The sequence below is a fragment of the Nomascus leucogenys genome, chromosome 18, assembly GCF_006542625.1.
Source record: "Nomascus leucogenys isolate Asia chromosome 18, Asia_NLE_v1, whole genome shotgun sequence".
In the NCBI taxonomy this organism is placed as follows: domain Eukaryota; kingdom Metazoa; phylum Chordata; class Mammalia; order Primates; family Hylobatidae; genus Nomascus; species Nomascus leucogenys.
In genome coordinates, this window is record NC_044398.1 from 2,483,496 (window position 1) to 2,498,483 (window position 14,988).

Genomic DNA, 14,988 nt, shown 5'->3' on the forward strand with positions numbered 1-14,988 from the left:
AATGGCAACTTGCCTTAAAACAGCAATAAAAACCTTCCAAAGAGAATGCTGTTGAGACCAAGACTAAACATGACTCTTCTCCAACCCAGGAAGAACATTAACAGCAAATGAGATCCTGCCATTTAAGCAAATGCACCTAAGTGCTCTCAAACACAATGGGCCCTTGAACAACACAGGTTTGAACTGCAACCGAGTCCATTTATATATGGGTTTTCTTCTACCTTTGACACTTCAAGACAGAAAGACCAACCCTCCCTATTTCTCCTCCTCCTCCTCAGCCTACTCAAGATGAAGATGGGGATGAGGACCTTCATGATGATCCACTTCCACTTAAGGAACAGTAAATGTATTTTCTCTTCCTTATGATTTTCTTAATAGCATTTTCTTTTCTTTAGCTTACTTTATTGTAATAATACAGTATATAATGCATATAACATACATATATATGTTAATTGACTGTTTATGTTATAAGTAAGGCTTCTGGTCAACAGTAGGCTGTTAGTAGTTAAGTTTTTGGGAAGTCAAAAGTTATACATGAATTTTCTACTGCGTGGGAGAGTGAGGGTGTTGGCACCCCTAATCCCTGTATTGTTCAAAGGTCAACTATATAAAACAAATTCTATTTCTGGCAACATGGTCAAAAAACAAATCCTAAAATGGATGAGAAAATAGGAAGAACAGAAATCAAATTATATTTGATCAAAAAAACAGCTATAATATAACCCAACCTGATTCAGGTATCTCGAATGATAAAAATCCAATATTACAACATGGTTAATCATCATTAAAATATAAAATAAAGCATATATGAGACAAAGGCAAATTTCTATCTTTCTAAAGACTGTTGTCTCAGAATAACAGTTCAGCAAACTGATAGTAATCAACATTCTGTATAACTTTAAAACAGTTTAAGAGCTAATGCTAGTTTTTAGTAAATATAAGGGGAAAAGTGACTAATTTAAATATCTTTTGAGATAACCTATACAGAATCTCTGCCATCATGCTAGGAAAAATAAGTTTCTATTCATTAATCACTGTCGGCTAACTTTCTACATGACATGCAAATTCAGTACATAGCAGTAGGCTGAATATATAGCAATCCCTAGGTGACAAAGGACTAAGAGAAAAGAAGCTAAGTTACTTGTTTAAAGTGATTCAGCAAGTTAGCAGTGGATCCCAATGTTCCTTCTTCCAATTGTCACTACTCCCTTAAGCCAATCATTACCAAAACTAATCAAGACTGAATAAACACTTACCAACAACAACAACAAAGGAGGCAGCAAACACTTAAGAGAAGACCCCTAGACACAGATTTGAAACATCTCTAAAATTTTAATAACTCAAAGGGCAAATTAAATGAACAGTTGCTACTTGTGAGCATCTTCCCACACTTCAAAATTCAAGCCAATGCATCTGGAATTTATGCAACTGTTTTCTTTCTTTCTACAAATGTCACACTGATAAATCTAAGAGTACTCTTCACTGGAATAATTTGGTTACTTTCAGCACATCTTACCTGATCAAAAAGTTCAGTACCATCTGATCCTGCTGCTCTCATTAGTTCATCTTCTCCACCAGGATGATACTCCATATAAGGGCTGACATTATAAACGAAACCTGTATCAAGGCAAGCAGAAATAATATCCTAAATGAACTTCTCAAAAATTGTAAAACTTATAAATATAAGTTTCAATAAATCTTTCCAAATACGTTCCATTTAATTAATCACTGCTATTTCAAAGCATCAAGAACTAACTGTAAAGGATCTGAGATTTCATCATACTTGCAAGCAAACAACTTAACCTGCCACTTTCATGGATCCTGGCAGATAACAAGAGACTCCTAGGTCAGAGACAAAGAAGAGTTTAGCACTCACATCAATAGCAGTAGTCAGAATATAAACATTTGTGTCAGTTCACTGAACCCTAATTCACAAGAGTGCTATGTGAAGAGGGCCAGGTAATGCCTGCACACTTAATGTGCTGCATTACAGAAGAGGAACTCTGAGCTCAAGAAACTTGAATCTTTCATAAGCATGCCTGCCCTTGTTCCTGAGGGAGATATTTATTATACAGAAGAGTAAGCAAAGCTGTCCTTTGTTCTAGAGGGAGACACTAACATTCAAGGTTGTTCACAACGCAAATATCCTTTAAAAGACTGTACACAAAGACAGTGCCTCTGCTCACAAGACATGCAGAAATGCAAAAGAAAATTGCCTCCCAACACAAAGAAATGAAATACTGTGTATATAATTTTTGAAAGTACACACACGCACACAGAGAGAGAGGGAGGAAGAGAGAGAGAGAAAGTGACTACTACACAGTCATAACATTTCCATATTGCCCTGGTAGAAGAATCTGATGAGAAAAGAATCAAGCTCTAATCCATGTCTGATCATCTCAGCAAAGGTTAAGCAATGGTGACCACTGAGGCACGCTCTGTGAAAAGGAAGCCCAACTCTTCTCAAAGATTACTATTCAAAATTTAATCATTTTGTCTTCTCCAAATATTTCTTTCATCTATTCAACTGTTATTTATTTTTATCTTTTAAGAAAGGGGAATAGGGAACAACAAAGACAAAATATCTCAATGCATAGGTCTCCCAAGGAAGTAAGCTGCTTTTTCATTCTTGAAAACTAGATAGATACCAGACAAATCTAGCCCTAAAGACATCACGAAAGTGCAATAACAACGACTGTTGTTTTTTTTAAATATCCAGGACTATTTCCTCTTTATATGATGACTTCCATGAATTTAAATCACCTCAGATAACTTAAAATGTTCATCCTGTATAATAATCTTGGAAGGAAAGAAGAGGTTAGATTTCAGACCCAAGAAAAGCACTGCAGTTTTTTGACCAGCTATATTTTAGAAAATAACCAACCAGCCCAGATTTCTTTATAAAGTCTCTTAAAGGTAAGCACAAAAGAAAGTAAATTCACAGAATTTCTTTCAGCAGCATTCCAAATAAGTCTGAACAAAACTAATTAAGTTCCCTCTTTTTTCCTTCCCCATATGCCTAGAGTCCCACAAGATTTAGAAGAATTTTTTCCCATTGTTTAATGCTCCAAAATCCAGAGACCAAAAACGTGAGTGGTAACGATTAGGCTCAGAATTATTCCCAATAGGCTTTTTAAGACAGAGGATGCCAGAGGATGCCTCCCAAACAAGAGTTCCAAACTTTCTCTACAATCAAGTCCTGACTGGAGTTCTACAGTTTCTCAAGAACAAGAAATCTACAACCCATGACCATTTGTGATGGAATTCCATGAGTTTCAGCAACCAGCTTTTCTGGTAGCTTAAACAGCTATCCATGATGAGCACATAAAGCCTAAAACATTCCATGCATGTTCTCTGCTAACCTGCTAGCCCTTTACATTGACCCTTATACTGTCACAATCTTATCTTTCTTTCTGATAGGGGCTAGGATCACTCCGTGGACGTGAGGAGTATCCCATGCTTTCCAGATGAAAAAAACTAGGAATGTCTAACCCTTACTACAAGGAATTAACAATGTGAAATAGTGTCTCAGTCCAAGATGCATTAGATCAAAAAGCACTAGGCTGTGTTAGTAATTTGCTAATTATGAAACTTAAACCTAGCATCAAAACAGAACAGGTGCATTTCTTCTGATTCAGAGGCTCTTCTTTGCTCTTTCTTCCTTTTTTTTCTAGTAATAAATTTAAGCTTTTATTGTGTATGTCTACATTTTTAAATGGTTTTTTAATGAATTCATTTTTTTTCTTTTTTTTATTATTATACTTTAGGTTTTAGGGTACATGTGCACAATGTGCAGGTTTGTTACATATGTATCCATGTGCCATGTTGTTTTGCTGCACCCATTAACTCGTCATTTAGCATTAGGTATATCTCCTAATGCCGTCCCTCCCCCCTCCGCCCACCCCACAACAGTCCCTGGAGTGTGATATTCCCCTTCCTGTGTCCATGAGTTCTCATTGTTCAATTCCCACCTATGAGTGAGAACATGCGGTGTTTGGTTTTTTGTCCTTGAGATAGTTTACTGAGAATGATGTTTTCCAGTTTCATCCATGTCCCTACAAAGGACATGAACTCATCATTTTTTATGGCTGCATAGTATTCCATGGTGCATATGTGCCACATTTTCTTAATCCAGTCTATCGTTGTTGGACATTTGGGTTGGTTCCAACTCTTTGCTGTTGTGAATAGTGCCGCAATAAACATACATGTGCATGTGTCTTTATAGCAGCATGATTTATAGTCCTTTGGGTATATACCCAGTAATGGGATGGCTGGGTCAAATGGTATTTCTAGTTCTAGATCCCTGAGGAATCACCACACTGACTTCCACAATGGTTGAACTACTTTACAGTCCCACCAACAGTGTAAAAGTTGTTCCTATTTCTCCACATCCTCTCCAGCACCTGTTGTTTCCTGACTTTTTATGATGGCCATTCTAACTGGTGTGAGATGGTATCTCACTGTGGTTTTGATTTGCATTTCTCTGATGGCCAGTGATGATGAGCATCTTTTCATGTGTTTTTTGGCTGCATAAATGTCTTCTTTTGAGAAGTGTCTGTAATTTATAGATTCAATGCCATCCCCATCAAGCTACCAATGACTTTATTCACAGAATTGGAAAAAACTACTTTAAAGTTCATATGGAACCAAAAATGAGCCTGTATCGCCAAGTCAATCCTAAGCCAAAAGAACAAAGCTGGAGGCATCACGCTACCTGACTTCAAACTATACTACAAGGCTACAGTAACCAAAACAGCATGATACTGGTACCACAACAGAGACATAGATCAATGGAACAGAACAGAGCCCTCAGAAATAATGCCGCATATCTACAACTATCTGATCTTTGACAAACCTGACAAAAACAAGAAATGGGGAAACGATTCCCTATTTAATAAATGGTGCTGGGAAAACTGGCTAGCCATATGTAGAAAGCTGAAACTGGATCCCTTCCTTACACCTTATACAAAAATTAATTCAAGATGGATTAAAGACTTAAATGTTAGACCTAAAACCATTAAAATCCTACAAGAAAACCTAGGCAATACCATTCAGGACATAGGCGTGGGCAAGGACTTCATGTCTAAAACACCAAAAGCAATGGCAACAAAAGCCAAAATTGACAAATGGGATCTAATTAAACTAAAGAGCTTCTGCACAGCAAAAGAAACTACCATCAGAGTGAACAGGCAACCTACAGAATGGGAGAAAATTTTTGCAACCTACTCATCTGACAAAGGGCTAATATCCAGAATCTACAATGAACTCAAACAAATTTACAAGAAAAAAACAAACAACCCCATCAAAAAGTGGGCGAAGGACATGAACAGACACTTCCTTCCTTCTTATCTCCCTTTTTTCCTTTTCAAAAGTATTTCTGAACAACTAAAAACTTGGACCCCAGGATGTGGCAGAGAAATACAAACACAAAAAAACAAACTTTATGCTTTTTCTTCATGCTTTATTATACAGGTGAACCTCAGATATATTGCAGGTTTGGTTCCAGACCACTGCAGTAAAGTAAATAAAGCAAGTCACACTAACGTTTTGGTTTCCCAGTGCATATGAAAGTTATGTTTAGGTCAGGCTTGGTGGCTTATGCCTGTAATCCCAGTAGTTTGGGAGGCCCAGGCAGGAGGATTGCTTGATGCTAGGAGTTCAAGACCAGTCTGGGCAACATAGTGAGATCCTGTCTCTACAAAAAAAAAAACTAAAAATTAGCTAGGCATGGTGGAGTATGCCTGTAGTCCCCCTGCTACTCGGGAGGCTGAGGTGGGTGGATCGCTTGAACACAGAAGTTTGAGGCTGCAGTGAGCCATGATCATGCCACTGCACTCCAGCCAGAAAAAACAGTGAGGCCCTGTCTCTAAAACAAGTAACAGTTATATTTACGGTATATTGTTGTCTATTCCAAGTGAAGGAAGTGTTCCTAGTTTTTTATTTGAAGTGAGAGATATACAACATTTCCTTCACTTGGAACACTCAGAGGCCAATGTAGGGATATTAATGGTCCTAATTTCAATATTGTTGGGTCTCAGGGAATGGAGTGGCCCAAGAAGAAGGTAAGACAGGAATTGTCAGTCAGGGGAGCAGTGAGAACACATACATTTGTCCATTCAGTTTACCATCTCATATGGGCTCGGTTTGTGGCGCTCCAAAACTATTACAATAGTAATATCAAGATCACTGATCACAGATCATCATAAGAGATACAACAATAATGAAAAAGTTTGCAAGAGCTATCAAAGTGTGACACAGAGACATGAAGTCAGCACATGCCCTTGGGAAAATGGTGCCAAGAAGTTGTTAGACACAGAGTTGCCACAAATCTTCAATTTGTAAAAAATCCATTACCTGCAAGGTACAATAAAGTGAAGCACAATAAAACAAGGTATGCCTGTACTCTATTTGTACTATATATGGCTTTTAGAAATAAAATTTCTCATGTGTAAGGTTCTAGCCTTCTATGAGTTCCACCTGGTTTTTAGAAACTAATTTTGAAACCATCTAAATTTTCCAATGACGCAATTTTATTAACTTACTCCCACATCTCTAATTGCTCTGGTCTGGCAGATCTGAGCATTCAATTACTCACTAAATATAAATAAATAATAATTATGGGCCAGCAGACATAATCTCAAATTGATACTAGGCTACTAGTGAGTTCTGCAAAACCTAAATCCTAATAATAACATTAAGAGCAAAAATCGGCTTAAACAGATTCATGAAACACCAATCCTCCATGGTGCAAAACTAGACTGTAAATAAGGATTCCTGGTCACAATCCAACTGGTATTTTTAGATCATTGACATGGGTGATCTTCAGTGGCAAAGGGAGGATTTAGGGAGAATACCTATCTATCCATCCATCTACCCATCCATCCATCCATCTATCCATTCCCCCACCCACCCATCCCCTCCTTTATGCTGATACTTTATTTTTGTGTGTGTTTTGTTTTTTAAACTCTAACCAGGAACAGACCCAAAAAAGGACTGACTGAGAACTGTTCAGAAGAGCCACTTATTAAAACTAAAATACAATGGTTGTATTAGGAAGGTATACTCCAGTGTTTAAATAAATCACTTTTACATGCCCTAGCAATATTAGGGGTACACTGTATAGCTAACTCATCATAGCAGAGAGGCAGCACAATTTAAAACACTTATTCAGAACAATAACTACACTGAGTTTCTCTAGGCAATGTACCGGTAGTATCTGTTCTTAATATCTTTTCATACTAAATTACCTCTTTTGTGTTATATCTGGAATTCTGAGCTCTCAAACAAGTTCTTTGAATAAAAATTACCCATTTTAAAATTACCATTTAGTACTTTGTATTGTCAGAAATGTAAACTTCAAAATCACAGGATGATAGTCTTAAAGACTAGGAGAACTTTAAGGCAATTTTCAGCCTCATCCAGCACAGGCTTTATCTCTATAATATCTTACAGACAGAGCATCATCCAGCATCTGCTTGAACAGATCCAGTGCCTAGTAGCTCACCACTTTTTTAAAAAGCTCAGTTCAAGGATATTATTTTTATACTTAAAAACGAATATTGCCTTTTTATACAGAAAGAATTCTTTCTCTCTTTAAAGACACTGCCTATAGTTTTTCATTTGTGCATTTTATATTTATTTGTTTTCAATTTAACCCCAATTGCCTCTGATAAAGACTGTGGGCATCCTACAATAAAATATTTAAATTTAAGTTTGTGAAAGTCTGTGTGTAAAAACTTTAAAAACCCACAACAAAATGTGTATTAGAAAAGAAAGTATACCAATTGTCTAACCTCACTAACAGCATTACTGTGAGCATTTAATATAATCCTGAACTTCCTAGCAGCCAAGGCCAACAGACACTAGTAACAGTGGTCTCATTATCTAATTTTAAAAATTATTAAAAATAAAACAAAGAAGACTTGTTAGCTCATTAGTTCTTTAAAAGGGAGTAACTCTTGACATTGTGAAGAATTATGAGTCCTCATAAAGGGAACACAAACCACATAACAGATATTACAATTTAACAGTACACAGAAACATCCTCACATGGCATTACTCTCATCCACCCTACCCCTAGGTAACCATTAGTCTACCTTCTGTCTCTATAGATTTGTATATTCTGGACATTTCATACAAATGAGATCATACAATATGTGGTCTTTGTGACTAACTTCTTTCAGGTAGCATAGTGCCTTCAAGATTCATCCACAATATTGCATGTATCAGCATTTTTTCTTTTTATGGATGGATAATATTTCTTCTATGGATATACCACATTTTATTTATTTATCAGTGGATGAGCATTTGAGCTGGTTCCACTTTGCTATTGTTTAAATATTTGTCCCCTCTAAAGTTCATGTGGAAATTTAATCCCCAATGTAGCGGTACTGAATGGTAGGGGCTTTAAGTGACTGGGTCATGAGGGCAGATTCATGAATTAATGGATTAGTGGGTTCATGGGGGTAGGGCTGGTGGCTTTATGGAAAGAGGAAGAGAGACCTGAGCTTGCACGCTCAGCCCCCTTACCATGGGATGCCCTATACTGCATCGGGACTCTGCAAGGAGTCCCCACCAGCAAGAAGGCTCTCACAAGCTGTGGCCTGTTGACCTTGGACTTCTCAGCCTCTATAACTGTAAGAAATAAATTCCTTGTCTTTATGAATTTCCAGTTTCAGGTATTCCGTTATAAGCAGCAGAAAATGAACTAAGGCACAGTTTTTGGCTATCATGAAGAAAGTTGCCATTAACATTCATGTACAAATTTTTGTGTGGACTTATATTTTCGTTTCTCTTGAGTATATACAACTAAAAGTAAATTTGGTGGGTCACAGAGTATTCTATATTTAACCTTTTGAGGCACTGCCAGACTGTTTTCCATTCTTACCAGCAATAGTTAGAAGTTCCAATTTCAGAGAGCTCTTTTCTAGTCACTATTCCAACTCTCCACAGAGAAGAAAAGCCATCTATAAAATCTGAATCACATCACAAACAGCTCAGAAGACCGAATTCAGAACTGGATTACAGCATGCTCCAACTGAATCTCACACCCAGCTCTATATGATAGGGTTTGGTTAAAGGCAGCACAATGTAAGACTAAAGCGACATTTTACATCTACTAATCTATCTTCCAGATGAAGTTCCCACAGATTTTCAGGTTAGGTAACCATACATGTGAACCATAACGGCTCACCAATAAGGAGTGAACTGTATCACCATGGTTCAGGCCACACATCCACTAATTAATAATTTTTCATTTCTTCTTTGTTTACTTCTGTAAGTCAGAGAGTCTCAAAATATGGTCTAGGGACTCCTGAGGAAGCTTAAGACCTTTTTGGTGGCTCAAGGTCAAAAATTCTTCATAGTAATACCAAGATGTTATCTGTCTTTTTCTGTTCTCATTCTTTCACAAGTGTAACATTTTCAAGATACTACATGACAAATAAGATAGAATATCGAAGATGCCATGAGAATACAGTCGTCATCTATTAAGCCACACATTAAAGATATTTGCCAAAATGTAAAACAATGCTACTTTTCTATTTTTCATAAACATAGGTACTATTTATAACATATAGTGGGCTCATTATTTGTAAAACTATCTTAAAAATATTCTTTACATTTCTTAATTTTTGAAAGACAAATATCAATAGATATGTCCTAAACAACAGTCCTTTGGAGTCTTCAACAATTTTTAAACGAGTAAAGATATTTTAAGACCAAAAAGTTTGAGAACCACTGCTTTAAGTAAAAGTGGTATTTCTGTAATAAGATTAAAAAATAATTTGGGGTTTTGAAATTCAAACAAATATTTAATTCCAAAAGAACCACATTATATTCATTCAACAAAAATTCATTTAATGCCTATCACGTATATACCAAATATTATGCCAGTACACTGTAGCATTCTTGCAATTATTCACCACTGTTCATTTCCTGTCTATAAAATAAACGAGGAGAAAAGATGTGTTCACACGATAAAATTACGGCATATTTCACTGTATTCAAATGCACAGGTCGATTGTTACAACTACTGTGACTACTTTGCCATCTTGTGTTCAGTAACAAAATTGCACATTATTGTAATTACTTCCTGTCGACTGCTGAGGAAAGGTGTTAAAATATGCAACTGTGGTTGAGGATTTTAATTCTACCCCTCAATTCTATCAATGTTAGCTTCATGCCTTTTGAATCTTTTCTGTCACAGGCATAAACAGTTTTCCTACTGAAATGACCCTTTTTATCATTATAAAATGTCCATACCTCTGGTAAGATTCTTTGCCTCAGAATCCTTTTTATCAGATACTAATATAGTCCAACCAATAATAAAACTTACTAGCTGGATAGCATACTTTTTCCCAAACATTTATTTTTAGCCTATTTGTGTTTTTAAAGTATATCTCTTATAGACATCATGTAGTCAGGTCTTGATAATACATACATCTGCACATGGGTGTACATAAAGAGATAATCTCTATCTTGTCTATAATTAAGATAATTATCAATAGATAATGATTATAAACTATCATTTATAATAGTTTTAATTAGAGCGCTTGATTCATTTACACTTAATTATTAGTATGGGAGATTTTACTAATCTCCTTCCCAGCCCCAAGTTTTCTGTTATATATCTCTGTTTCTCTTTCCCTGCCTTCTTTTGGGTTAACCAAACTTTTTTTAGAATTTCATTTAATCAATTGGCTTTTTGGCCTTCCTCTTTAAATTATTTTTTAAGTGATTGTTCCAGGAACTGTAGTATATATCCTCAACTTTTACCTGCTTACTTAAGAGTTAATATTGTATGCCTTCCCATGTAATATAAGAACCATTTACTGCTCTCTAATTCCTATCCTTTAACTCCACAATACAATGTTATAACTTTTAGACTCATGTATTTTTTACATGTATTTTTATAAAATGAAGAGGACAAAAAGTAGTATTTTCTCTTACTCACATATTTACCACCTCCTAAATATCTGAACTTCTATCTGGTATCACTACCTTTCAACCTGATGAATGTCTTTTAGCATCTATCTTATATTGCAGATCTACAGGTAATAAATTTCCAGTTTTGGTTTATCTGAAAAAGTCTTTATTTCATCTTTATCTTTAAAGAATTCTGTCTCCCTACGGGTATAGAATTCAGGGTTGATAGTGTTACTTTTTCTTCAGCAGTCGTTTTTATTATTTCCTAGTGTGTCTTCTCTGGAAGCGTTCAAGATTCTCTCCTTGTTTGTTAGCTTTTAGCAGTTTCGGATGTGCCTAGATGTTATTTTCTTTGTACTGATTATGTTTAGATCTGCTAAGCCTCTGAATTTACAATTTATGTCTCTCACTCAATTTGTAAAATATATGTCCACTATTTCTTCAAATATTTTTCTGCCCCATTCTTTCATTCCTTCTAGAATTCCAATGACACATTTATTAAACATTTTTATTTTGTCTGATAGGCCCCTGAGTCCCTGTTCATTTTATTTCTGATAATGTTCCTCTCTGTTCTTCAGATGACATTTCTATTCATCTATCTGCAAGTTCATTAAGTCTTGTCTATGTTACCACCAATCTGCTATTAAGCTCATTCAACAAATTTGTTATTTCATATATTTTTCAATTCTAAATTTCTATTTTTTAGTTTCTATTCTTCTGAGAGTTTCTATTTTTTATTCATTATATCCATACATTCCTTTGTTTGTTTGTTTTTTTGAGACGCAGTCTCACTCTGTCACCCAGGCTGAAGTGTAGTGGCACAATCTTGGCTCACTGCAACCTCTGCCTCCCGGGCTCAAGTGATTCTCCTGCCTCAGCCTCCCGAGTAGCTGGGACTACAGGCATGGGCTAATTTTTTCTATTTTTAGTACAGACGGGGTTTCATCATGTTAGCCAGGATGGTCTCGATCTCCTGACCTCGTGATCCGCCCACCTCGGGCTCCCAAAGTGCTGGGATTATAGGTGTGAGCCACCGCGCCCGGCCTATATCATATATTCTTTTACTTACTTACTTAGCACAGTTGTAAACAGTGCTTTAAAATACCTGTGAACTAACTTCAACATCTGGATCATCTCAGGGTCAGACACCAATAACTGTCTTTTCTCTTGAGTACATCTAGTAACTTTGGATTATATTCTGACCTTATAAATATGTTGTAGAAACTTTGGATTCTGTAATATTCCTGCAAAGATTATTGACTGTTTTAGTAGGCAATTAACTCAAGTGGACACAACTCCAAACTGTTTCCCCTTTGCTGGGGTGAAAAATGAAGCCTCTGTTCAATGTTTTTAGCCTTCAGGTAGCATAGGGTCTGTCCCGTATACAAGATTTAGACAGTTTATACCCTTCTCTGAATCTTTTTCTGGATTTTCTCCTTCACTTTCCAGTTACTGCAGATGCCCCAACTTCTGACATCTAGTTATTCAGGACAGTAAGACTTTGAGTCTCCACCTGAGTTTTCACCTTAACAGCACCAACACACACATAACCTCAAGTTCAACGCCGTAAGAAATGGGAAACTCACACAGTGACATCCCTTCTTCTAAATATAGATGACTGTTACCCTCTAGTTTCTGTCTGCTTTTGATTGTTCACCAGTATCTTTAGATAGTATTTTAAAATATTTTGTCTGAGTTTATAGTTGGCATTTGCTGGAGTCTTGGTCTAATAGGAGATAATCAGCTATAATCACTGAAACTCTGCATATTATTTTAGAGCACTCGGCAATAAAACTTGCCAACTTCAATGAAGACAAATGGAAAATAATGAAAGACAAACAGATTTTATAATAATTTAAAGTAATTTTTTAAATTAAAATTATAAACATAAATTTTATATTTCTCGGTATATTCAAGAATGGTAACTAAAAAGGCTTAAAAGCTGTTAGGACAACAGAGATCTTAAGACTTCTGAATTAAAAGCATTCATTTGTCTCCCACATGCTGAAAACTTTCTAAAATGACTGTAAAGGATAAATAAGACATCAAATCACAGAGCTACAGAAATCAGAAGAGATGACAGCAACTAAGTTCTGGAAGCCTGAAAACCAAACGGATGAGTAATAACATATTTAGAAGAATGAAGAAAGGTGAAACTAAAGCTTATGTATAAGGTGGAGAGGAACTTCTATAAAAAACAATTTGTTCAACAGAACCCCCAAAAGGTACAGGAATGAGATTCCAGGCAGTTCTGAAAGTCATAGAGTAGGAAGTTATCGAATTCAATACAAGAAGCAGTATGACGCTGGGTGTTGTGGCTCACGCCTGGTAATCCCAGCACTCTGGGAGACCAAGGAGTGGCGGGCTGCTTGGGGACAGAAGTTCGAGACCAGCCTGGGCAACAAAGCAAGATGCTATCTCTATAAAAAATTTAAAAATTAGCCAGGCATGGTGGCATGCACCTGTAGTCCCAGCTACTCAGGAGGCTGAGGCAGGGAGATCACTTGAGCTCAGGAGTCTGAGGCTGCAGTGAGCTAGTATTGCGCCACTGCACTCCAGCCTGGGTAACAGAGCAAGACCCTGTCTCTAAAGAAAAAAAAAAAAAAAAAAGGCAGTATAATCCCCAAATCCTCTGTGGCATATCTCACATAACCAAGGAACAACCTTCCTACCCAACCCTGTGAGAAGTGTAGGTGTGCTCTCTGGAGAAGATAAACCAGAGAGACATTATACTCAGGGAAACAGACATACTTGAAGTGAGGAAAGGGAATGAACTAAAAACAAGAAGCAAAAAGTCTGCATGTCAAAACATTATAATCCACCTCCTATCAAAACCACCCATTCCTAAACAGCTCCCAGGACACTTAGATGACTGTAGAATTCTCCTCAGTGAGAGCAGACCAGCCCAATATTGATGCCAATGAAGGAGGAAAAATATTTTTAAATAGCTATCTCCTTAATAAACAGAATGTGATAAAGGTCTCTAAGCACTTCAGAAGATTAACTAGGCATAATTATCAAAGATCATCTTATGTGACGTTATTACTACTAGGAAAAACAGCCCCTGACATTTAACTAAACGGAAATTGACCAGTAAAAGCATAAAAAATTAATCAGCAACCTAAGCAATCAGTTACATTCTAAATGTTTTGAAAAAAAATATAAACTTCTCCTAGGGAGACTAGAAGTCATTAGCAATAGCCACATTTACAATAATTAAATCAGATTTACAACTTACATCAATATTACAGAAGTATTCTCTTTAAAAAAAAATCAGTTTCCTTGCCTTCCTCCATGTCTTTTCAACTTCATGGGTTCATTTTCCTGTCTATGCCTTAGGTTTAACAGTGACAGTTAGCAGCACTTAACTACCTTTGCTGTTAGTCACCTGGATGGAAAAAAAAAAATTAAAGCCAATGAGTCCTTCCACTCTTGGCTATTTCCTATTTTCCAAAACAAGTCAGCTGCAAAGATTCATTAAGATAAAATAAACTTAAGAAGTAGATTGTACGTTCTCATCACAAAGAAATGATAAATATTTGAGGTGATCAATAGCTAATTACCCTGATTTGATCATTACAGAATGTATACATGTACTACAATGACACATGGTAGCCCATAAATATGTACAATTACGTGACAATAAAAAACAAAAATTTAAAAAGTGGGAAAAAAGGAGAAGGCCACAAGAAAACACTGCTCTGACCCTTAACAACAAGGCAGATAATCCATTAAAAAGTCATAAAATTTCGAGCCCATCAGAGAGGTGAGGTCATAAGGCAACCAGATGATCTAAATTCCAAAGGGTGACACGCCCCTCTGAGGAGATGAACCACATGAAGGCTTTCAGCTTCGGCAGAGCACAGAAAAATGAGACGTCACCATAAAACAACTGAAATTGTAACAAACTTTAAGGGCCAAGTGCGCACTAGGGCCAATTTAGAATCCCTGAGAACCTCAGACACAAGGGGATTCTGTCCCCACTTGCCAACTCTTTTTTCATAATCTTTCACCTCTTGAGATGCTCATGAGAAATACTATAGGCAAAGCAGACATGAGAAA

At 36.4% G+C, this 14,988-nt stretch overlaps 1 protein-coding gene across 3 annotated transcripts in view; it reads right to left on the reverse strand.

Annotated features, from left to right (window-relative positions):
• Positions 1 to 14,988, reverse strand: part of LOC100603380 (cytochrome b5 reductase 4) — a 111,449-nt gene that overhangs the window by 70,673 nt on the left and 25,788 nt on the right. For all 3 annotated transcript variants that reach the window (XM_030798239.1, XM_030798240.1, XM_003258288.2), the window contains exon 3: positions 1,517 to 1,617. In XM_030798239.1, the coding sequence (XP_030654099.1) occupies positions 1,517 to 1,617 (101 nt within the window). The remainder of the gene's footprint in view (positions 1 to 1,516; positions 1,618 to 14,988) is intronic.